At 45.7% G+C, this 23,574-nt stretch overlaps 1 protein-coding gene across 1 annotated transcript in view; it reads right to left on the reverse strand.

The window, feature by feature from the left end:
- Positions 1-23,313, reverse strand: part of ITPKB (inositol-trisphosphate 3-kinase B) — a 100,350-nt gene extending 77,037 nt beyond the window's left edge. Inside the window, exons 1-2 of the mRNA XM_065401611.1 lie at positions 22,414-23,313; positions 21,565-22,332 (exon numbers count right to left, since the gene is read on the reverse strand). Of these exons, the coding sequence (XP_065257683.1) occupies positions 21,565-22,332; positions 22,414-23,313 (1,668 nt within the window). The remainder of the gene's footprint in view (positions 1-21,564; positions 22,333-22,413) is intronic.
- Between the last annotated feature and the right edge of the window lie 261 nt (positions 23,314-23,574).

Genomic DNA, 23,574 nt, shown 5'->3' on the forward strand with positions numbered 1-23,574 from the left:
TGTGATGGTGGATTTTGTGTTGTGGTCACCTGTACAGACTAGCATCTGAACTGGGGCCATCAGCCCTCGTCACATAAATCATCAATCCTCATTTAGTTTTTACAGACCAAACTGGGGAGTCTTTATTTAATCAAAAGTTCCACTGAAGTTAATGAGAGATTTGACTATGTAAGGATTTCAGTATCAGAAACTGTGACGGGGATGTCATGGCTAGTGGTCAGAGCCAAAAGCCCGGATCAAGGCAAGAGTAGGGCTGAGAACAAGGCCAGAGCAAGATGAAGGCTGGAGCAGGACTAGGAACTGGGCTGGAGCAGGCTAAGCCTTGTGGAATCTGTTACCACTATCAGACAGAGGAGAGTTCCACATCATGAAGTGACGCTGAGCAGACTGAAGTGCTGTTTGTCATGTGAGGCTTATATACCCGCCCTGGGTCACCAGCCCAGCTCCAGGCTTGTGGATTGGCTGGAGCTTAGCACAAGAATGACTCATGACCTTACAAAGCAAAGTGGGTGGGGTAATATCTTTTATTGGACCAACTTCTGTTGGTGAGAGAAACAAGCTGGGAGCCTCCCCCCTCACAGGGTCCCGAAAGCTCAGGCTTCACCCCGAGCCCAAATGTCTACACAGCAATTCTACAGCCCCTCAGCCCGAGCCCTGCAAGCCTGAGTCAGCTGATCCAAGGCAACCGCAGGTGTTTAATTGCTGTGTAGACGTACCCCTGAGTCTGCTTTCTGTTTCTGGATCAATAGAGGGTCAAGATATTTTAATTTATTTTTATATACTTTTCTTGGTTATTGATGTTATCTTTTTCTTGTTATTAGAGGGCATGTCTACACTATAATTAAACACCTGTACCTGGCCCATTTCAGCTGACTTGGGCTCAGGCTACAGGGCTGTAAAATTGCAATGTAGGTGTTGGGGCCCAGGCTACTCTGGGACCCCGTGATGAGGGAGGCTCCCAGAGACCAGGCTCCAGTCCAACTCCAAACGTCTACATGCAGTTTTACAACCCCACAGCCTGAGCACCGTGAACCCAAGTCAACTGACACAGGCAAGACATGAGTGTTAAATTGCAATGTTGACATACCCTTAATGTTCAGGTTGTTTCACAGGTGAACGTGTAGAGTTTTGGGCACGGGGCAACTCATAGACATTTCCTATTTCTCATTAACATGAACACCCTGAACCAACCCACCTAACCCTCCATTTTCATGCCTTTCATACACTGGGCCATATTCATCCCTGGTATAAGCCCTCTGGACTCAGTGCACCTATACCAGAGAGAAATTTGGCCCAATGTCATTACGGTGCTTCAAAATTAAGTGAAACAATGTTCTATAATCCCAGTTACCCAAGCATGATAGTCAGAGGTTCATATAACTCAGGGGAGCCAGTCAGTAGACTTTGCAGTCTGTGCTCTTCTGAGTCAACTTCTCTCAGTGGCAGAAGACAGACTGCTAAGTAAAGAGCATGGGCCGAATTTGGCAGTCAGAGGTGTGGGTACTTGTTCTATCGAGGTCAACAGGAACTGTGCATGCATCTGAAGGCAGATTCAGATTCAGCCCTACAGTCTACAGGGAGCCACACACACTATATATGAGCCAATATATTTCTAGATTGAGTGTGAAATTTGAGGCTGAGGGTTGAAAGGGATTAGCAGGTATTTTCAGAAGTATGGTATTTTCAGGGGTATTATACCTAACATGTAAGGCTTGTGCAGCCATGCTTTGAAGATGTTAAGTGTTATCACAGTGTTAGTATTTGCTTGGGCCAATGTTCACTTCTGACATCCCCATTCTGCTCAATAAATGTTGTCACTTAGTAATAGCAATCATTATTTGTTTTGTAACGTGTGTTTTGTTACAGCTGGCAAAGCTGTTTAAGCTGGTTTGCCATTTAATTCCCAAATAAGTTATTTCATTGCATAGCGTAGATGGAAAATGTTATGCAATCATATGTTTTTGGATAATATCCAGTAAACTTATTTCCCAAGTTAATTTTATATCCTGGAAATGTTCTAATTGTGTTTATTAGGCAGTGCTAATCTACCCATGTGCGGCTGACCTCCAAAAGAACATATGCATGTAATATACAATGGGTAGATTTTTCTTCATAGTTCTACTAGTGCAAATCCATCAAAGTCAGCATAACAGATGGTGTACCTGAGAACATAATTTGGTCCATTGACTTTAAAGGTGCTACACCTAATGTTGATGACTTTGATTTGTGGATTATTACAACTAAACATTTCAAGAGGCTTTAAGAAGATACTGAAAAGGAAAGGAGAAAGTCCTTATCTTAGAATGTAGCAAAGATGTATGCCCATCCATTATTAATGAAAGAGGCAAACAATACAGTTTTTCAATTCAAGTGGAAAAATATTTCAATCCATTTAACCATCCAAAGTCCTTTAGTACAGTTAGAGAATAGAGCCATTGGAATCTGTCCAATGCCTTTGTAACATTCAATTGTATGGCAGTTGTAGGATGTTTAGATAACCCTGCTTGATATTTTCTGAATATTGTCAGCACCTAATCTTGCCTGTAAATAAAACTATGCTTGATCTTCATAGATCATTGTGCAGGTGCAATTGTTTAGTTTGAAAGTCAAGATTTTTGCTAAAATCTTGCAATCTGCATCGAGGACTGATATTGGCCAACAACCTCTGTGCTGGTTTCCTGTTTAGGATTAATATAATCAGAGCTGCTTTCCTATCTCCTGGTAGCTGCTAGCATCAAAGAGCTCTGAATGCACCTTTATCGGTATCTGGCCCACCTATGAGGTTTTATGCACAGATGCTCTGTCTCTCTCTGTGAATACCGTGCTATCCTATCAGGATATTAAACATATTCAGAGCAGAGTTAATGTAGTGTAGTGAGTGCAATGTAAAAATACCTGCATTCTGTCTACCCTATACCTTGCACCCCTTGGTAGCACCATTAAAATTGCACTGGTGCATAAAAATGCTTACAAACTTTCCTAGTGTAGACAGTTAATTAGGCAGACCAAAAAAGAATGTGAAGAGCAACTAGGAAAAGACACAAAAACTATCAGCAAAAAATGTTTTAAGTACATCAGAAGCGGGAAGCCTGCCAAACAATGAGTGGGGGGCCACTGGATGATTGAGATGCTAAAGGAGCACTCAGGGAAAACAAGGCTATTGCACAGAAGCTAAATGAATTCTTTGCATCGCAGAGGACGTGAAGGAGATTCCCAAACCCGAGCCATTCTTTTTAGGTGACAAATCTGAGGAACTGTCCCAGACTGAGGTTAATAGAGGAGGTTTTAGAACAAACTGATAAATTAAACAATAATAAATCCCCAGGACCACATGGTATTCACCCAAGAGTTCTAATGGTACTCAGATATGATATTGCAGAACTATTAACCTGATATTAACCTATCACTTAAATCAGCTTCTGTACCAGATGACTGGAGGATAGCTAATGTGACGCCAATTTCTTAAAAAGGCTCCAGAGGCGATCCTGGCAATTATAGATCAGTAAACCTAACTTCAGTACCAGGCGAACTAGTTGAAACTATAAAGAACAGAATTACCAGACACATAAATTGACATAATTTGTTGGAGGAGAGTCAACACAGCTTTTGTAAAAGGAAATCATGCCTCACCAGTCTATTAGAATCTTTGAGGGTGTTAAAAAACATGTGGACAAGGGTGATACAGTGGATATAGTGTACACTTGGATTTTCAAAGAGTCTTTGACAAGGTCACAACCCAAAGGCTCTTAAGCAAAGTAAGCAGTCATGGGATAGGAGGGAAGGTCCTCTCATGGATCAGTAACTGGTTAAAAGACAGGAAAATAAGGTTAGAAATAAATTGTCAGTTTCCACAATGGAGAGAGATAAATAGCGGTGTCCCCCAAGAATCTGTAATGAGACAAGTGCTGTTCAACATATTCATAAATGATCTGGAAAAAGGGGTAAGCAGTGAGGTGGCAACATTTGCAGATGATACAAAATTACTCAAGATATTTAAGTCCAAAGCAGACTATGAAGAGTTACAAAGAGATTTCACAACACTAGGTGACTGGGCAACAAAATGGCAGATGAAACTCATTATTGATAAATGCAAAGTAATGCACATTGGAAAACATAATCAAACTATACATACAGAATGATGGGGTCCACGTCTGTTACCATTTAACAAAGAGATTTTGAAGTCATTGTGGATAGTTCTCTGAAAACATCCACTCAATGCACAGCAGCAGTCAAAAAAGCTAACAGAATGTTAGAAACCATTAAGAAAGGGTTAGATAATAAGACAGAAAAATATCATAATGCCACTATATAAATCCATGGTATGCCCACACCTGGAATTCTGCGTGCAGTTCTAGTCACCCCATCTCAAAAAAGATATACTAGAATTGGAAAAGGGCAACAAAAATTAGTAGGGGTATGGAAAAGCTTCCATATGAGAAGAGATTAAAAAGTGATGACTATGGGGAGGGAAGATATGATAGAGGTCTATGAAATCATGAACGGTATGGAGAAAGTGAATAAGGAAATGTTATTTATCCCTTCACATAACACAAAAACCAGAGGTCACCCAATGAAATTAATAGACAGCCACTTTAAAGCAAACAAAAGGAAATAATACTTCACACAACACACAGTCAACCTGTGGAACTCATTGCCAGGGGATGTTGTGAAGGCCAAAAATATGACTGGCTTCAAAACAGAATTAGATAAGTTCATGGTGTATAGGTCCATAAGTGGCTAATAGCCAGAATGGTCAGGAAATGCAACCCCTTGCCCTGGGTGTCCCCAAGCCTCTGACTGTCAGAAGCTAGGACTGGATGACAGGGGGAGGGATCACTCAATAATTTCCCTGTTCTGTTCATTCCCTCTGGGGCACCTGGCATTGGCCACTGTCGGAAGACAGGATATTGGGCTAGGTGGACCATTGGTCTGACCCAGTATGGCCATTTTTATGTTCTTAAGGAATGATTTCTATTTTAAAGGTTTTATGCAAAAATCAACTGGAAATCCATCTAGCCCTTGGTCTACAATTTGTTTGGTGATAGGTGGACAAATACAGATAACAAAAGAACTATCTCCACATTTTGTCCAAGAGATAATATTGTGTAAGTTCCACATAGTTATCAGAGTCAGGCTGATTCCACTATCTCTGCCCCCAGGCGCATGTACCAACAGGAAGGCAGACTGTTTTATTGAGCATTGGGGCATGCGGCTGGGGGGTTTCTTTATCTTGTTTATTTTTATTATAGTCAGCAAAACCTGCTTAGTAGGTAGGTGTGGCTTGCTTTACGGCCTTTCACCCCAGTCAGTGGAATTCTTGGCAGACAGAAGAAGCCATTTCAACAGAAGTGTTGCCAACTATTGCGATTTTATCAGGAGTCTCGTGATATTTGGTGTTTTCCATAAAGCCCCAGGTGATCAGTTGAGAATCTCAGATTTTTTTTTTTTTTTAAAGGGAAGTTTCTAGCCCTCATGGCTGTGGATAAAAAGCCTGAAAATGTGACCCCATGTCCAACCTAAAGGCTCAAAAAACCCCAAACAAATAAAATGAACCCCGTAATTATTATTTCTTTTAAAATCTCATGAGTTTTTAGGCCTGACTTGTGATTTTTGAAAGACTGCAATCGTAATGCTGCTGTCTAGAGATCTACAGAGCTATTACTGGGCTGAGCCACAAAGTTTGGCAAAACACTGGCCTTGATTATGATGCAGCCCTTTAATGCAGAATCCACCCCTATAAAGGGGCCAGTCCTGCGTGCCCCCCTCCTCCCACTTAATGGGCTCCCTGAGATAGCATAGAGCTAGCAGAATTTTCTAGCCCATCATTGCCTCCCACTACCAACATGGAGGCATGTCAGCACTAGGGTCATTGCCAGAATGCTACTGGACTCTGCTATTCTCGGTTGCTGCATTGGTTCCTTTGTGTGGTGCTCTGGTCCACTTATGAGATTTATGCACAGATGCACACTGAATACTGCTCTAGTCTATCAGGATACTTAACATGTTCAGAGCAGGGTTAGTGTAGCTTAGTGGGTGCAGTGTAAAAATGCCTGCAACCTAGCCACACTATACCTTGAACCCACCATTAAAACTGCACTGGTGCACAAAAACGCTTACAAACTTTCCTAGTGGAGACAGTCCCAAGTACATTACTGCAGAGAGAGTTCTTTTACTGACTTATGTCAAGTAAAGCCAGGGCCGCCCAGAGGATTCAGGGGGCCTGGGGCAAAGCGGGCAGCGCTCCGAGTCGGCGGCGGCGGGTCCTTCAGTCGCTCCGTGTCTTCGGCAGCACTGAAGGACCCGCCGCCAAAATGCCGCCGAAGACCCAGACTGCGACCGGGTGAGTAAAAATTAAAAAGGGATTCTCGGCCAGGGCTCGCGGGGCCCCTGCGGGGCCCAGGGCCTGAGGCAAATTGCCCCACTTGCCCCCCCCCCTCTGGGCAGCCCTGGTAAAGGCTGCTGCTAAAACCTTAACATTACCACACAATAGCCTCCTGTTTCTCTATTTGCCCAAATCCTCCAAAGAGATGAGTCTAGGGGGCCAGATCTTAGCTGGCGTAAATCCCCTTCGCTGCATTGATGTCACCGAGTGATTTACACCAGGTGAGGGAACAGCCCAACCCATACAAGCAATGCAGAAAGGGCAGCAGTGATGAGAGAGCTCTGTGACGCTTCTTCATACAGCACATGCGTGTGCTCGTGTCTCTCTCTCTTTCTCTGTAGCTGGAACCTATGCAGTTTATACAAGCCATGGTGAAGTTCCAGCTAGCTGCCTGCTGCTGAGTTTCCCCTTTCCTGAGTCTGTTGAATGAGCCTAGTGTGAAGGTCTGGAGGAGTGAAAGTCTGCCACTCAGCCCTACAGATTCAGGCCTTTCTGAAGATTTCCAGATCAGATTTCAGGGCCCCCGTGAGTTTAGGTTATTTTTCTAAATGAGCCACGGCAGGGCACCTTCCAGAGAAGCTGCCAGTTATGTAAAGCCCTTGCTGCTCCTATTCATTTGATACCACAGGTTTCAGTTTGAATCACAGCAAAGTGTGGTTGACCTCAGATTAAAGTAAACTATAGTCCTTGTTCATGCCATTAGAGCTAAGGGTTTGTCAGCACAGCACTGCCATGAGGCGCCTCTGTCTTGCTGAGGGTTTGTCACTAACTCTGGGCCAGAGACAAGGGGACAGATTCTGTGCTGCCCCTCTTAAGAAGCACAGCACAGAAGATACAGCCCAGGAGACTGGGGATAGGGGTGCAAACGTGGCTCTGCTACATCACCTCTAATTCTTGGCAACTCCAGGCTCTGCAGCCCAGAATAACCAGAGCACTTTGTGCTTGGCCATTCCCCCGACACATAGACACCACCCTCCCGCCCAGTTACACCTCCAACTTCTTCCTCTGCAGGGGGCTGCACAGGAGGGCAGCACAGAGCTGCCTATATCAGCCCTACAACAACCCACACTGGGGAAATTCCCCAAGAAGCTATTCTAGCCCTTGATGCCTCCAGAGCATATACAGATTGTGGCCCCACAAATACATCTTCAATTTAAAACCAGCCCCCTCAGGGGAATTGGGTGGCAGGAAGGGGGCCTGGGCCTGCTCCCACAGAAGTAATTGGAAATGTTGTCATTGACTTCAATGGAAACTTAATTGGGCCCCAGGTTTGTAATGAGATCCAGAGGCTTGATTCTCCACAGCCAGGCACCTTGTGAAGTAATTTACACCAGTGCAACATGTGTGTAAATGCTACCATTCTGATTTGATAGGGTTTTACCTACCATAGCAGGATTGCCAATTTGGCTGGACGTATTCCTGGAGGTTTCATCACATGACATAATCTTTAATTAAAGATTAATCTTAATTCCTGGAGGGTTGGCAACCCTATTGCCTGTACTCACTTTTTAGCAGGTAAAGAATCAGGCTGAACCATCTCCAAGAGGCTGATCCTGCAAGATCTCAGCACCTGATGTGATCAGGGCCTAGAGGCAAATCAGATCACACACTTTGGATCTGGATCCAGATTTAAACTGCTTAAAGATCTGGGGGCCAGTTATCAGTTCTGCCCAAGATATGTTCAGTGCCAAAATTGAGAGGGAAGGCAAGGGTGGCTTTCTGCTTCTCATTTATTCTTGGCTCAGCCTTTGGCATAAATCAGAGAAGCTTTGGGGCTACTCTGACTTACTCTCTAGGCTGCCTCTGACTCCATCACCTGAGAGTAACAGAAGCACAGCAGGGATTGGCCATGCCCTCTCTCCCAAAGGCACATGACTGAGGGATGACAGAGGGGGTTAGCATAAAACTGTTATTCTGGCTCTATGCCACCTGGTGAAATCCCCCTGCTAGCTCCAGTAGTCAGTTCCACATTGGCTACTCCTCATTCTGAGAGTAGGTCTACTTTGGTTTAAATCTGGCTTTCAGCAGTTTAGCTTGTGTAGAGTGTCTACACACAAAGTTGCATCTGTTTAGCTAAATCAATTTAACTTCACACTTGCTGTTAAACTGGTGCAACTTCTGCATGCAGACCAGACCTTTGAGATCCTTGCATTAAAAGCTTTATATAGGGACTGACAAAGATAAATTCTCTAGGATGAGTTTTCAAATTGGTATGTGCAGATTTAGTAGCATCCTTTGTCAAAGGGCACAACAGCATTCCAGCAAAGGTCCAAAAGGTTTTAGTAAACATACTGTGAGATGCGCTGTTTAGTGCCATTTCCATGAAATATTGCTGTAATCTTGAATAATGAGACTGGCTCACATGGAGAGAACTGCGCCAGTGGGAGGGACTTAAAGGAGAGTGAAATGTAACAAGTCATTCATTTCTAAGTTTGGACAGAGTTGAGAGGAGACGTGCTGAAATGAAGGGAAGGTTTGGGCAATGAACAGTCCTTAAACCTTCCACGTACTGAGCATTTTGCTTCAAGGAGCACTGTGCTTGCATGCATGAAGACCTGAGTTCAGATGGCGAGTTAGGCAAAAATTTTCAGCCAAAACTTTTTTTTGCCAAATTATGCAGAGTTGGGTGAACCAAAACTCATGTTGAATTTGCCAAAATGTTTCAGTCAAAAAAAGAAACACACAAAAAAATCCAAAACAATCCAAATGACTTTTCATTTCAAAATTGATTTCAATTTTATTTTTAAATATTTAGTTTCTCCCAAAAGGATTTTCCCCCCAACTTTTTGGTTTTCTAAACATTTTCTTAAAAAATTGTTTCGTGTTGACTTGAAACAATTTGGTTTTTATTTTTTGGCATGGCCAGCAAACCAAAAAGTCAGCTATTTGCACAGCTCTTTTCAAATGCCCAGACACCCCTCAACTGAAAATAAGTCTAATGGGTCTTTTATTCCTAGTCCCGTTTTGTGTACCTCCCCAAACTCATGGCAGCTGAGCCATGCTCTGCTCCAGAGAAGCCCAGGGCTCAGGTAGCCTGAGACACTGCTGTCTGTACACCAGCAACTCCAGATTGATGTATGGGAGAAGGCTGCACAGTGGCTGCCTGGCTCAAAGCTAAGTTGTTAAACCCCTTCAGCCTGGTCTGGACTGGCAAAGAGGGTGTGTTTTTCACTCATGTTAGCTCAGTCAAGTTAGTTTAACCCCTTTTGGGTATGTCTACACAACAATGGGGGGGTGACTGCTGCTGGGGTAGGCATACCTGCATTAGCTTGAATCTAGCAAGCTCAAATAACAATAGCAGTGAAGAAGCGGTGACACAGACTTTGATACAGTATGTACCCACGGTTGCACTGAAGCCTCTGCCGCCATGTTTTCGCTTCTATTGATAGCTGTGCTAGCTAGATGAAAGCTAGCCTGGGTATGCCTACCTGAGCTGCAATCAGACCTCCAATTGCAATGTAGATATACCCTCAGGTCTGGTCTATACTCCAGAGTTAGGTCAACACAAGGCAGCTTACGTCGACCTAACCATGTAAGGGTCTACACTTACATTTCGCTTCCGCCGACATAACTGCCCCATTACAACGACATCAAACTCCACCTCCACGGGCGGCGTAGAGACGAGGTTGATGTAATTAGGTCGAAGCAGTGTCAGTGTAGGCACAGTGTTGCTTACATGGACTGTTACTGGCTTTCAGGACCCGTCCCATAATGCCCCACACTGACAGTACAATCAGTACAAGCGTCCCAGGTGAGGATGCGCATCACTGACACAAGGAGCAAAGTGTAGACATGCACAAGTGATGTAATTACTGCAGCAACTGTATGCCGATGTAAATTAGCTCAACTTGATTTTGTAGTGTAGACATGGCTTTAGATTAGGCCTTGGGAAGATGCACCATATAGTGTAAGGAGTTGATATAAATTGATACTGTTAAGCCAGTGCCAATCCCTGTGTGGGCTCTCTGACTGCAGTTTAAAAGTGACTTTTTTCTGATTTAGTTTGTGGGCAGTTTACACTTAAAATACTGCATCCGCATAGCTGCACCGATGCACCCGCACCACTGTAGCACTTAAGTGAAGACACTCCTACGCTGATGGGAGAGAGCTCTCCTGTCGGCGTAGTAAATCCACCTCCCCAAGAGGCGGTAGCTATGTTCAGAGGAGAAGCTCTCCCGCCGACATAGCACTGTCTACGCTGGGGGGGGTGGGGGTGTTAGGTCGGTATAACTACGTCACTCCGGGTATGGATTTTTCACACCCCTGAGCGATGTAGTTATACCGACATAGGTCTGTCATGTAGACCTGACCTAAGTCAGCTGAGAGCAGGTTTAAGCTAGACTGAAATAAGTCATTCTGAAATCCAAATAGGCGTGTCCACACAGGTGCTTGGACCTGTGTCACTCTATTGACTTAAAAATGGACATAAATAAGCCAGCGCAATTTTCCCATGTAGACAAGGCACAAAACAAGACCAGCCAGCAGAGCTTCAAACGTTTTAGCCAGCTTCTTATTGCATGTTAAGGAGACTTTTCAATGGTGTTTAACTCAAAACCAGAAAAGCCCATCCTTTTTGCTGTCAAGACAGGCAGTGTCATGAGCACGGGGTTCACTTTGTTAGTTTTGCAAATTAATGAAGTTCATCTCAGCTCTGTTAAAAACACAGGCGAAACAAACCTAAGGTTTGCCAAGTAGAAAGAGGGCAAAATTTATTAGGAATGAAGTTGTATTTACAAGTTCCTGGGAGAAAATTACAAACAATGGAGCTGGGAAGAAAGTACTTGACAGTGTTTCGTCAAATCACAGGTTTGACATATATTGTGCAGCCTTTTAAAATGTTACTATAATTTAAGCAGGTACAAGTCAATCTCTGAAATCTCTTTTCTCTGTTTGTTCTCTTCCCCTTTATCTGGAGCTTCCACCCCGCCCTCTGACAGCAAGGGTGTCCCTGCAGCTCAAGCCTAGCATGACGGGCCTTTAGCGCTATGGCGATATATCACTGAAGTTAGAAATTAGAGGATTGGGCCAAAAGAAATCTGATGAGGTTCAACAAGGACAAGTGCAGAGTCCTGCACTTAGGACAGAAGAATCCCATGCACTGCTACAGACTAGGGACCGAATGGCTAGGCTAGGGGTTACAGTGGACGAGAAGCTGGATATGAGTCAACAGTGTGCCCTTGTTGCCAAGAAGGCTAACGGCATTCTGGGCTGTACAAGTAGGGGCATTGCCAGCAGATCGAGGGATGTGATCATTCCCCTCTATTCGACATTAGTGAGGCCTCATCTGGAGTACTGTGTCCAGTTTTGGGCCCCACACTACAAGAAGGATGTGGAAAAATTGGAAAGAGTCCAGCGGAGGGCAACAAAAATGATTAGGGGGCTGGAGCACATGACTTATGAGGAGAGGCTGAGGGAACTGGGATTGTTTAGTCTGCAGAAGAGAAGAATGAGGGGGGATTTGATAGCTGCTTTCAACTACCTGAAAAGGGGTTCCAAAGAGGATGGATCTAGACAGTTCTCAGTGGTACCAGATGACAGAACAAGGAGTAATGGTCTCAAGTTGCAGTGAGCGAGGTTTAGGTTGGATACTAGGAAAAACTTTTTCACTAGGAGGGTGGTGAAGCACTGGAATAGGTTACCTGGGGAGGTGGTGGAATCTCCTTCCTTAGAGGTTTTTAAGGTCAGGGTTGACAAAGCCCTGGCTGGGATGATTTAGTTGGGGATTGGTCCTGCTTTGAGCAGGATGTTGGACTAGATGACCTCCTGAGGTCCCTTCCAACCCTGATATTCTATGATTCTATGAAGCAATAATAATTAACAATTTTTCTGTAGCTGCTTAAACACACTAGCAATTGCATTCCCTAGTACCTCCTCATACTGTGACCACAAGCCTTGCTTTTAATGCATAACCAACCAGTGCATGACAACCAGTGATTGTCCCAAGCTGCAATATGAGGTATGTATTTTGAACATCCACTCAAAGGTGAGGGGCACTTGGAGCTGGATTTTTTGGCTTGGTCCATTATAAAAATAGGGGTTGCCTCTGAAATTCAGCACCAGATCATGTTCAGGTTCCAAATCAGGGCCTGATTTTACTCTCACTTCCATTGTTGTAAATCAGATGTAACTCTATGGATGTCTATGGGCCGGATTCAGCATTGACATGCACCTTGGGCAATCATTTGCACCAGTGGAGAATTGGTGCACAGTAGATGTAAAATATTACTATTTGCATTTGGGAGAATTTAACACTCCCCTTGCATTCACTGTGCACTGGTATCAATGACTACAGAAGGGGCATAGCATGGCACGGCCTGATACAGTTAAACTGGTATAAAACTGGTGTGAGAGAAAAATCAGGCCCACTGTTTCAAAGTTCAGAGAGTCGTGCGAATCCGGGGAGCTTATTCGGGCTTGTCTCTAATTACATCCCTTCCTTTGCTCAACATACTTGAACTTGTCCCCAATAAGGATTTAGCTGTAGTTTCTTATTTAACTTCTATGCCAACCTGCCATTGGATTTTTCACTTGATATTATTAAAAGATTAAGTTGTTTGTCTCATTATCATTTATCCATCCTGTTAGGTTTCCCACAAATAGATTCTGGTCAGACTCGAGAAGATTAAAAAAATAAATAAAGATTCAGGGTCTGTCTCTATTAGTGTTTAAAATTATTACTTGGGAAATGTAAACTTTGCTGACTCTTAGAATCTGGAATTTATTAAAGAAAGCATTAGGCATTGCAACATGTCATTGGATTAGACAGTCCTGATTCAGCTACAGCTGTGGAAGAAATATATAACAGGAGATCCTGCAGAATTATACATATTCAGACTTAGGTCATCAATTGCCATAGAGAAGATAAAAACAAATGTAGCTGAGCCTGGAAAGAATGCTGCTAAAATTGGAAGAACATTTAGTGTGAGTGGCTTAGGATGCAATAGCTTTGATTCTAATTTAACAAAATCCACCAGCATAAAACATACCAACAGAGATTGCAGATTTATCTTTCTGGTCTGGAGACCACTGGGAAAGTCAACCTGTCTTGCCCCCCACCCCACCCCTCCTACAGCTGCAGGTCTGAACACTCTCTGCAATGTGTTAAATATAAACTACTAGTAATAGAAACTACATTATAGTTTCCTTATAGGGTTCCAAATGGACACCCCAGTAAAACCCATCCCACTCACAATAAGCCCCCCATGCCAGGGCTTGTGGGATGGACTTTGTAAGACAACTATGATTGTCCTACACTCTGCTTGCAATGGGGGAATTCTCCTTTGGCCACCTAAGGGGTTTTTATGGCCACCGTGTGCAGCCAAGCCATGTACAAGGACTGTAGAAGGAGGGAGACTCCTCCCACAGTGCCTTGATCTTGTCTCTGTTTTGGCATGGGCATCGACCCCTTTGCCATGGTATCCGAGCACCTCTTTAACAGTTCAGTGGGGGGGAAGAGTGTTGCTTGGTTCTGTTTTGTCTTCCTACATATGCATTGTCCAAGCAAGGACAAACAGTTCAGGTTTTCGTAATCTGAATTCTCAGGAAGGCAGCCGAGTGAGGGGGCAGACGGGGCAAGCTCTTGCTTACTAAAGCAGGTGAACATGCTGGGCCAAATCCTGTGTTGACTTCCACTCTGTGCAACTCCATTAATAAAACCTGCCCCATTACTGACACCATGCAAAGGCGAAAGAGTCAAAGCTGCCACACATGGCCTTTGCAGTCCTGACAACAAGCTGTTCCTGTTATCGTTGGGTCTGATACGCCAGTCTCTATGCAGGCCAAGCACACCCACTCAGGCTGATGGGAGTTTTCCCTCAATAAGGACTGCAGGATAAAGCCCCCTGTGTTTGGTAACATCTAAGGGCCTGGTTTCAAGGGTTGCAGAGCACCCACTAGTTCAAAGGAAGTTGAGGAGTGAAATCCTGGGCAAAACTTCTATTAGCTTCAGGGTGCCAGGTGGTCTTCACCCAATGGCAATGGTAGGTGCTCAACACTTCTGAAAATCAGACCACAAGGGCAGGGAGCAGCTAACAGTGTACTTCAAATCCAACTCATTCAGACGTGAGCATCTGACTCCAGAGACTGTGTTTATCTTTTCTGGGGGATAAGGGATGCTTTCCCATTGCTTAAAGACCCCAATAGTACTGATTGTTAATGCCGTTCCCATTTTGTAGTGCTCCTCAGATACTACCATACTATTTACAAGAAAAAAGTTTCAAGCAGCAAGTAACATACTACTTCTTCCAAAATCATCCCTGTGTTTTGATCAGCAACAAATCTTAGATCTGAAAGAAAGGACTGAATGTTTCTTTAGTAGACTGTCTCCTTTTCCCTGTGTAATAATAAAAAATATTTTTACTATAAAATCTTCTTTTTTTTCATAACAGAAATGCATGATAGCATCGAAAATAACCTTGTAGCAGGAGGAAGAATGTTAACATGAGTCTTAACAACATTCAGATGTTTCAGATTTTAATTTTGCACAGCTACGAAAAACTACACGAAGGCAGAAAGCACTGGTGCTCACCAGTAATAGTAACTTGCACTTCTCTAGAGCCATTTGTCTAAGGATCTCAAAGAGCTTTGCGAACATCCATTAAAGTCACACTGCAGCCCTGTGTGCTAAGTAAACAGTGTCACACCCATATTGTAGAAGGGAAAACTGAGGTACATAGAAGTTGGGATCTACATATTCAAAACCTCCATTTATGGTTCCCAACTTGACACTGGCAGCCTAATTTTCAGAGTTTCTGAATACCCGCAGGACAGTTGAAGCCAATAATATTGAAAATTAGGCTACTTATTTAGTTGCCTAAATAGAGATTTAAGAGCCTAATTGTAGGCACCCACTTTTGAAGCTCATGGACATAATACTTAAATAGCTTCTTGAATTACTCGTCGCCACTGTGCATGCTGTGGAGAGAAAAGTCTATTTGTGCTTTTACATAATTTGGCTGGCATAGGGTACAATTTTCAAAAGCACCTAGTGCTATTTTCAAAAGTGACTTGGGCACTTATGAGCCTAAGTCTCACTAAAAATCATTAGGGCTTAGTTTCCTAAGTGTTTAGGTCACTTTTGAAAATGGGAATTAGGCTCCTAAGTCACATAGGCACTTCTGAACATTTCACCCATATTTTATTTTTGCATGTTTATTAAATATTAAACATATTTCTTAGGAAGCTTTAGCTGAGTTCCATCTAATTAAAACAGATCAGAATAAGTGCACCAATTCACTCACTGGTATGGATAAAAAGTGAGCTCTAATAATTGTACAGGACTAATCTTAGCTGAAGTGAGGTTTAATACCAGAAATAGGTGCCGACATACTCAAGAAGTGCCACACAATGATTGAAAGTGAGTGCTGAGCTCATGTTATCTCTTCATGTAAATCTGTTCTAACTTGTTATAGAAATAACATGGAAAACATGACACAGGTCCTGGCTGCCGTTTGGTTGTTTTTTATCACTTTATGGTTCTGTAAAGATGTAGACAAAAATGTGAAAAGTCTCCACTAATTTAGTGAGCTTAAATTTTGGGGTATCCAATCTGAGACACTTCACAGGTGCTAGGTATCTACAACTCCAGCAGGCATCAGTGGGATCTGTGAGTGGCTGGCCTGCAGTGTGTCAAGCTGGGCACACAAAATGAGTGGACTATTTTGAAAAGCTGGTTCCTAATTATCCTTCGGGCACCAGGGGTCACAAAACTGTGCAACACAGAATTAGAATCCCAAATAAAGAGTTCTCAGAAACCTCCCCAGCTTTCTTTTATGAATGTTTTCAGCCTGGAATTGCTCAAAACCACCAGAGTGAATGAATGTGCTGGTAAACACGTGCCTATAATAAAAGGGTGTAATATGTGCCATATAATCCCCATGCTATAGGACATGGAGGGGGTGAATGCAGTAGAAATCCTCCTCCATTGGCTCAAAAACTGCTGAAGAGAGGGGAGCCAAAATGGTATCATCCATCTTCTTATGTAAGCACCTCCACTGCGTCACAATGCATTTGGGGGTATGCAGGGTTAGAGAACAAGGCCAGATGGGAAGGGTATGGCAGGGGGCTCTGCACAGCATCATCCCCTGTGGGGAAATACTTGCTATTACACAGCTACTTCCTGATTAAAATGACATATCAGATGGGAATGAAAACATATTGAATTTGATTGATTTCTTTTATGGGAGCAAATCAGGAGTGCTGCTGTCAGACAATGCTTTGGAACACCCTAGAGAGAAGGCAAGGGGTCTGCCTGGTGCCTGGCTGGAGCTTGGCACAGCTACATTGCCTCATAGAAATATTTTACAGTCACTGCCAGTCAGGCAAACAAATAAATACATTCCCCTTTCTGCAGTAATCATATATGCATTTTCCAAAAGCTCTCACTATTTAGCTCACGTTAATGGAAACTCCATACTCTAGGCCAGTGGTGATTACACGATGCTTGTTGAGAGAGACAGAGTTCTGGAACGTGCTGCAAGTTTTGTGATTGCAACACTTCAGGGTTCAGAGTCCTTCAGTTTCTGCACTAGTGCTGGGGAAGGCTAAGACGAAGAATGCTTAAGGGCATCTCATGCTACTTTTTCCAGGGGAAGGGGGGGTTTAAAGCCTTCGTTTTCATAAAGGGAATAGTTAAAGGATGTTCTGACAAACTGAGTGTTGCTTCTCTCTGGCTGCTGAGTTATTGAGGAATCAAGGATTTTGCTTGGATAGCAGCGACTCACCATAGTGATCAGCACATGGTGATAGTGAGCAATAACAAGTTGCAGCAGTCTTTTGCTTAAGAGTCAGAGTGGAGAATTAACCAGCTGCAGGGGGGCAGGTCACCTGCTGCAAGACATGAGTAATTCCACTGACTTCAGCAGCAGGAGTTACTCAGATCCTGTGGCAGGAGAATAGGGCCCCTCTAGGAAAGAAACACATGCAGCGCCATATACTCCAGTGAAGGCAATGGGAGTTACACCTACCCTGCAACAGGAGGATCAGGTGCCTAATGAGGGTGAAATCCTCTGCAGGGGCCTGATCATCCCCTCTGCTGTACCTGTGCAGCTGCATTGTCTCCAATGGGAGTTGCATGGGCAAAGCTGCTGGGACAGTAAGCCCCTCTCCCCACCTCCTAAGCAAAGAGCCTGTGTGACAAACGAAAGGAATCCTTCCCAATATGCAAAGCACTGACACGTCTATGGGGTGGCTGCTAGACAACCCCCAGACTGCAGTAGCAGCTGGGTTGCAGGACATGTGGACCCACTGGGCACACTCCCTCTCCTTCCCCAGCCAGCCCACAATCACACTGTGGGCCCAGAGGCTCTGCGGCACAGTGGGTTGCAGATTCCCCTGGACAGGCTCTTCCTCCTACATTGCTTAAGAAGTGCAATACCTCTGCTGCCTTTTGAGCCTTGCAAGCTTGCACAAATGGGGGTGGGGTTTCCCCCAAGCAACTATCTGCAGCCCAGTAAAAACCACGGCACCAGAAACCCGCGCACAGTTTATGCTTTATTTAAACCTTGGGAGGAGTTACTATAAAAAATGGTCTAATTTGCTTATTGTCATTTCACTGAGAATCACTAACACACTCCTTAATAATATCTTCTATGTCAATCTTCTCTAACACCATTCATCCTGCAGGGCCCCAATGCATTTTACAGACAGGCAGTTTACTGAGTAGACAGGAACAGGAGCGGTAGGTCTCTCCTCATCAGTGGGGGGGGGGGGTGAGGGGGGGAGGAGGGCAGAGAGATCTGTGGAGGTACCTAGCTATAGAGTTATACAGAAAACCTCATTTCTAAATGTATCTTGTCTCAAAAGGAGGTGACTAACCCATCCACATTCTTCATGCTAAACAACTTAACGTTCCCGATCGTTCGCGAGATTATTGTCTGATTAGCCGGCCTGATAGCGGGAATTGCAAAATACACATAGACAGCAACATATCTGCAACATTAACGCAGGACGAGTTCTGAAGTCCAGCTGAAGGAAGTTGCCTGCCCTACCATACAAAGAACACAAAGAGGAACTACAATAGACAGCCGGACATCCCAGATAGCTTTTCTAGCCAGATAGCCTCCAGATGGAAGGGCAGCAGTGAGCCTGTTGTTTACTGAATCTGTAAACACCCAGCATGAAGCTTACAACCCCAAACATACCTCCAGTGAGAACCACTTTCCTGTTGCTCGTTGCTACCTCCTTTTCAGGTGCCGTAACCTTTCCTACCCACACAAATATCACTAATTGCAGATGCACATACTCAGGCCCAGCTGGTATAATTCAGCACAACACCACTGAGCTCAACTGATTTACATCAACTGAGGATTTGGCCACCAGGGTTTATCTTGTCAGAAAATGTTAGTATGATCTGTAGTCGGAATTCCTTATGCATGTTCCTTCACAGTATCTTTCATTTCCAGACAGTTACGCTTTGTCAAATGGAAATTGGTAAACCCATGAAAACAAATATGTGTACAACTGGAGACCATTCAAGTAGCCCCCTTCTGTGGTCATTATGGATTCCCAAATGTTCGCAGTGAGAACATGGAGTTAGGGTTTGGGCATGTTTTGTTATTTAAGTAAATCAAGGATCTGCAGAAAACAACACTGGATTACCAGGCATTTGTTCACAATCCTGGTGAGATGTTCACTATAAACTGCAAAGCAGGGGATCAAGCTCACAGTGGAACTTCATTTTATAGTAGGGAATCCCCACAGAGGCTGCAACCCAGCAAGTATTATGGGGATTATCCAAGCAAAAAGAAATGCTGGCTAACCTCCCCCAGATTTCTGGGAGACACTTTGGGCCAGATTCTGGTCTCACTTAGACTGGAGTAATCCCACTGAAGTCAATGGAGTTACTCTGGTATTCCACCAGATTTAGATCAGAATCTGGCCCTTTGATAAGACAAATTAAGCTTACCTATGCTAGCAAACTCACTGCTAGACCACTGGGCCTGACCAAAGTCCACTGAAGTTAATAGGGGTCTTTCCATTGACTTCAAAGAGCTTTAAATCAGGGCCATTGTCAGCAGTGGGTCCTGCTGAAACAGTTTAGGAAACCACTTGTCCACAATAAGGATGAAACAAAGCTTTTTTTGCCACTTTTGCACAGAAATCAGTTTTGAGACTCATGGAAGCTGGTTTTGTCCCATCCACACTAGCACTCAACTGTCTGCAGCATAGGTTCAGCAGGACTTATTGCTGATAACAGTTGTCAGTGATGGACAATGATTACTAAAATAATATACGCAGAACAAAAATTTGTCAGCTAGAGGAATATCACAAAACAAAGAGCCCAGAGAGTGACTCAAAGGAACTAAATATGTCAAACTATTTGAAAACATTAAGAGCTACAGCATTAATTACTTTGCCAATAGTGTTTCTGCCCAGCTGCTTCTCTGTCCTCCACAGAATTGGGCCTGGATCCTTGCTATGAGAAGAAAAGGGCAGCCAAAAAAAGGTGGTTTTCATTTATGTCTCAGCCTGTTAGTTGTTCACAAACCACAAAGCATCCTTTCTTCAGGGGCTTGATCCTTCTATTCAGTTTATGTTCTACTGTACTCATACCACTGCCGTCAACAGGAATTTCACTGCCATGTGCCTAAGGCTGTTTAAACATAATGGACCGAATCATGAGGGATGCTCCAGATCTCCCATTAGAGTTAGAGAGCCCTCAGATCTCCCATTAGAGTTAATGAGAGTTGTGGGTGCTTTCAGGATTTGACAGTTTAAAGGCTTCGGTCCTAAATGTTAAAGCAATTAGTGGATCAAGCCCCAGCTACATTAAAGACCGAATTTCGATCTCTGAAACACTGTGACATTGCTCCTCTGGGACAATTCACCTCACAAAGCTCAGGACGAAGCATGTGAGAGCGAAGGAAAAAGCGTGCTTTGTCCAGAGGATCCAGCCATGGAACAATCTTTCAGAGGAGATCAGGTGAATCCAGAATCTGACCATCTTTAGGAAATGCTGCAAAACCTTCCTCTTTGAAAAGGTCTTTCCACCATCGCAAGAATGACACTCACAACACTGGCACCTCCCCCTTGCCCAAAAAACCCCAAGCAACCAACCAACTAAACCACAAAATAAACCAACCTTAAATAAATATATAAATAAAAATAAATTAATAACAAATGTTAAATGCTACTCTGAGCAAAGTTTTTACTCCAAAAATGGAGAAGTGCCAGAGTCCATGAAATGTACTAGAGATTTCATTATTGCTATTCACTTTATGTGAAAGGTGTGCAAATGTCACAGCGGGAAAGAAAGAAAGAAAGAAAGAAAGAAAGAAAGAAAGAAAGAAAGAAAGAAAGAAAGAAAGAAAGAAAGAAAGAAAGAAAGAAAGAAAGAAAGAAAGAGGAAATGTGCAAGTGAATCAGGGGAAACTCCTCAGAAGCCATTGAAGTTATACTAGTGTAAAACTGGTGTCAGTGAGAAGAAAAAGAACCACACCATAGTCTGAAGTTAAAAGAATAATAAATAGATCTAGGTAAATTCTCTGCAACCAGGCTTGCAGTCCTTGGTTAGGAGTTTTGCCTAAGTACTACAAGATTGGGCATTCCATTTGGTTGTGCAAGATCTCTCCTAAAAGCAAGTGATGACCATCAACATACTGTTACCAGTGATGGGTTTTGTGTGTGTGTATGTGAGAGAGGGAACGAGAAAGAGAAAGTTTCTCTTAAATGACTGCAAGCATCTTCTAAACACCTACCAATCAATATGATCTCAGGCAGGTCAGAAAGAGTTTGACTCTGGCTTTGTCTTTCATCAGAGTTTAATAAGCACACAGGCTTTGTGGTTAATGATGATGGCTAATGAGGTAGCACCCCAGTTGAGATAAAGAAGGGCAACTAGCAGGTCTTTTACTATAATTGCCAGGGTGATGATGCATCAGAAGAGTGGTTCCCAAAGGATCTGGGGCAACACTATCAATTTAGCAGACCTCAGCTACCCCAGTCAGTGGATCCTGCCTGTCATTTACCTGTCCGCAGTCTAACGCAGACTGGCATGGTGAGCAACCAAGTTCCAAGATGGGGGAGGTAGGACGCAGGAAAAGCTACTGGGTGGGTTACAGTTAGGGAGGCTGGTCCCAGACCCAGCATTAAGGGAAGAAGCCATGGTGGAGTCTGGGGTACCAGTACTAGAGCCAACACTGGGGGCCACGACCCCTGGGAAAGCTGCTTTGGGCAGGACTTACCACTCTGGGTTTGTGCTGGTCCAGGGTCTGCAGGAAGGGCTGGGCTTGATCCAAGGTGCGCTCGGGGTCGCTGGAGATGTCCTCCTCAGACTCTTCCCAGGATGAGGAGAAGCCAGTGGAAGAAGCCGAAGAGGAAGACAGCTTCCTGATGGGCATGTTCACTCGGGGGCTCTCCCCGGCCTCCTCCTCCTGACCCCCTAGGTCAGTAATGATGACAGCGGGGATACTGCTCCCGCAGCAGCCCTCCCCCGGGGGTTTCCCCTTTTGTTCTGTGGGTGCTGCTGTCACCAGCAGCTGACCGTCTCCAGGGTGGTCCTGCTGCAGCCGGGCACAGGCTTGATCCACTGCTCCCAAGGAGCTCCCAGGCACTGGGCACAGCTCCTCCATAGAGACAGCCCAGTCCAGCGGACTCCCGAGCTCCCCCCAGCAGCCAGTCCGGGTGGGGCAATGTTGCTCTTCACCCCTCCCTTGCTCCGGGGCGGCTGAAGAGTCCGAGCCCCGCGATCCGCAGTTCTCGCTCCCCTCCTCTGTTGAGGCGGAACCCTGAGTTTCTAGGGATACCCTACCCCGCTCCATGATCCCTGAGCCCTGCGTGCTGTGGGTCCCCTCTCCTCGCTCCATCACCCCAGAGCCCTGCGCGCTGTGGGTCCTCTCTCCTCGCTCCAACACCTCTGAGCCCCGCGCTCCACTGGACTCGCTCCTCCTCTCCATCACTTCCGAGCCCTGCGCTGTGTGAACCCTCTCCCTGCTCTCCATCACTTCTGAGTTCTGCGCTGTGTGAACCCTCTCCCTGCTCTCCATCACTTCTGAGTTCTGCGCTGTGTGAACCCTCTCCCTCCTCTCCATCACTTCTGACTTCTGCGCTCCACTGCTCCCCCTCTCCATCACTTCTGAGTTCTGCGCCCTGGGGGACCCGCTCCACTTCTCAGTCTCCTCCGGTCCCTCCTGTTCGCAGGATCCGCTCCTCTTTTCCGTCTCCTCCGCTCCCAGCCCTCTGGGCATCCCATCGCCCCTCTTCATCTCCTCTGTACAACGCGCTCCGAGAGTGCTGCTCCCCCTTTCCATCTCCCCGGCAACCTGCGCTCCACAGTGCCCACCCCCCCTCTCCGTCTCCCCGAAAGCCTGCGCCCTGGGGGGCTCACGCCCCCTCTCCGTCTCTCCTGGATCCTGTGCTACGCGGCCCCATATCCCCCTCTCCGCCTCCGGCCAGGGAAAGGGGCTTGTCGGGACCTTGTCCTCCTCCTTCCTGGGCGTTTCCCGTGGGTCTCCGCCGGGGGGCCGGCTGCGGCGGGGCGGGATGGGGGACGGCGATCTCCTGCCCAGCCGCGGGCTCTTGAGGTGCAGGGTGGCTGAGCTGCTCGCCTGGATGTGCGCCTCGAAGAGCCCCACTTTCTGGTTCACCTGCACGTTCTGCAGCTCCCGCTGGCGGGGCCGCGACGGCTCTTCCCTTCCCAGCCAGCTCGGGCTGCTGGGCCGCCTGCTGCCCCCGGGAGTCCCGGCGCTCCCCGGCTCCTCTGGCGGCGGCTGCTCCCCGGGGGGAAAGAGGAAGGCCGAGCTCCTCCGGGGGCAGCTGGGGCTCCCAGCGCCCGGACTGAGCGTGGCCAGCGGGCAGCAGGGGCCGTGCAGCTCCGAGACCTGCAGCACCTGCCCCCGGGGAGGAGGCGTCTGGCTCCGGCTACCGCCGCTCTTCACCTCGTTGCTGCTATTCATCATCACCAGGCTATTGAGCGCATAGCAGTACACAGCCATAGTACTGAGCCCGAGCGCTCGCGGGGCAAGCCTCCTCCTCCTCCTCCTCCTGGGTCAGCCTCTGCGGGGCAGCGGGGGTCCTCCCTGGGCCGGGGGCAGCACCATCGCCTGGGAAGCCGCAGGGGGGCGGAGGAGCTGGCCTGGCCCTTGCCCAAAGCTCCATAAACAAATCAGCTGGAGAGGAGAGAGAGAGAGAGAGATGAGCCAGGAGCAACAGCGCTATGGGCATGGGGCAAGGCACAGGGGCTGCAGACTCGGCCC

The sequence above is a fragment of the Emys orbicularis genome, chromosome 3 (assembly GCF_028017835.1).
Source record: "Emys orbicularis isolate rEmyOrb1 chromosome 3, rEmyOrb1.hap1, whole genome shotgun sequence".
NCBI lineage: Eukaryota > Metazoa > Chordata > Testudines > Emydidae > Emys > Emys orbicularis.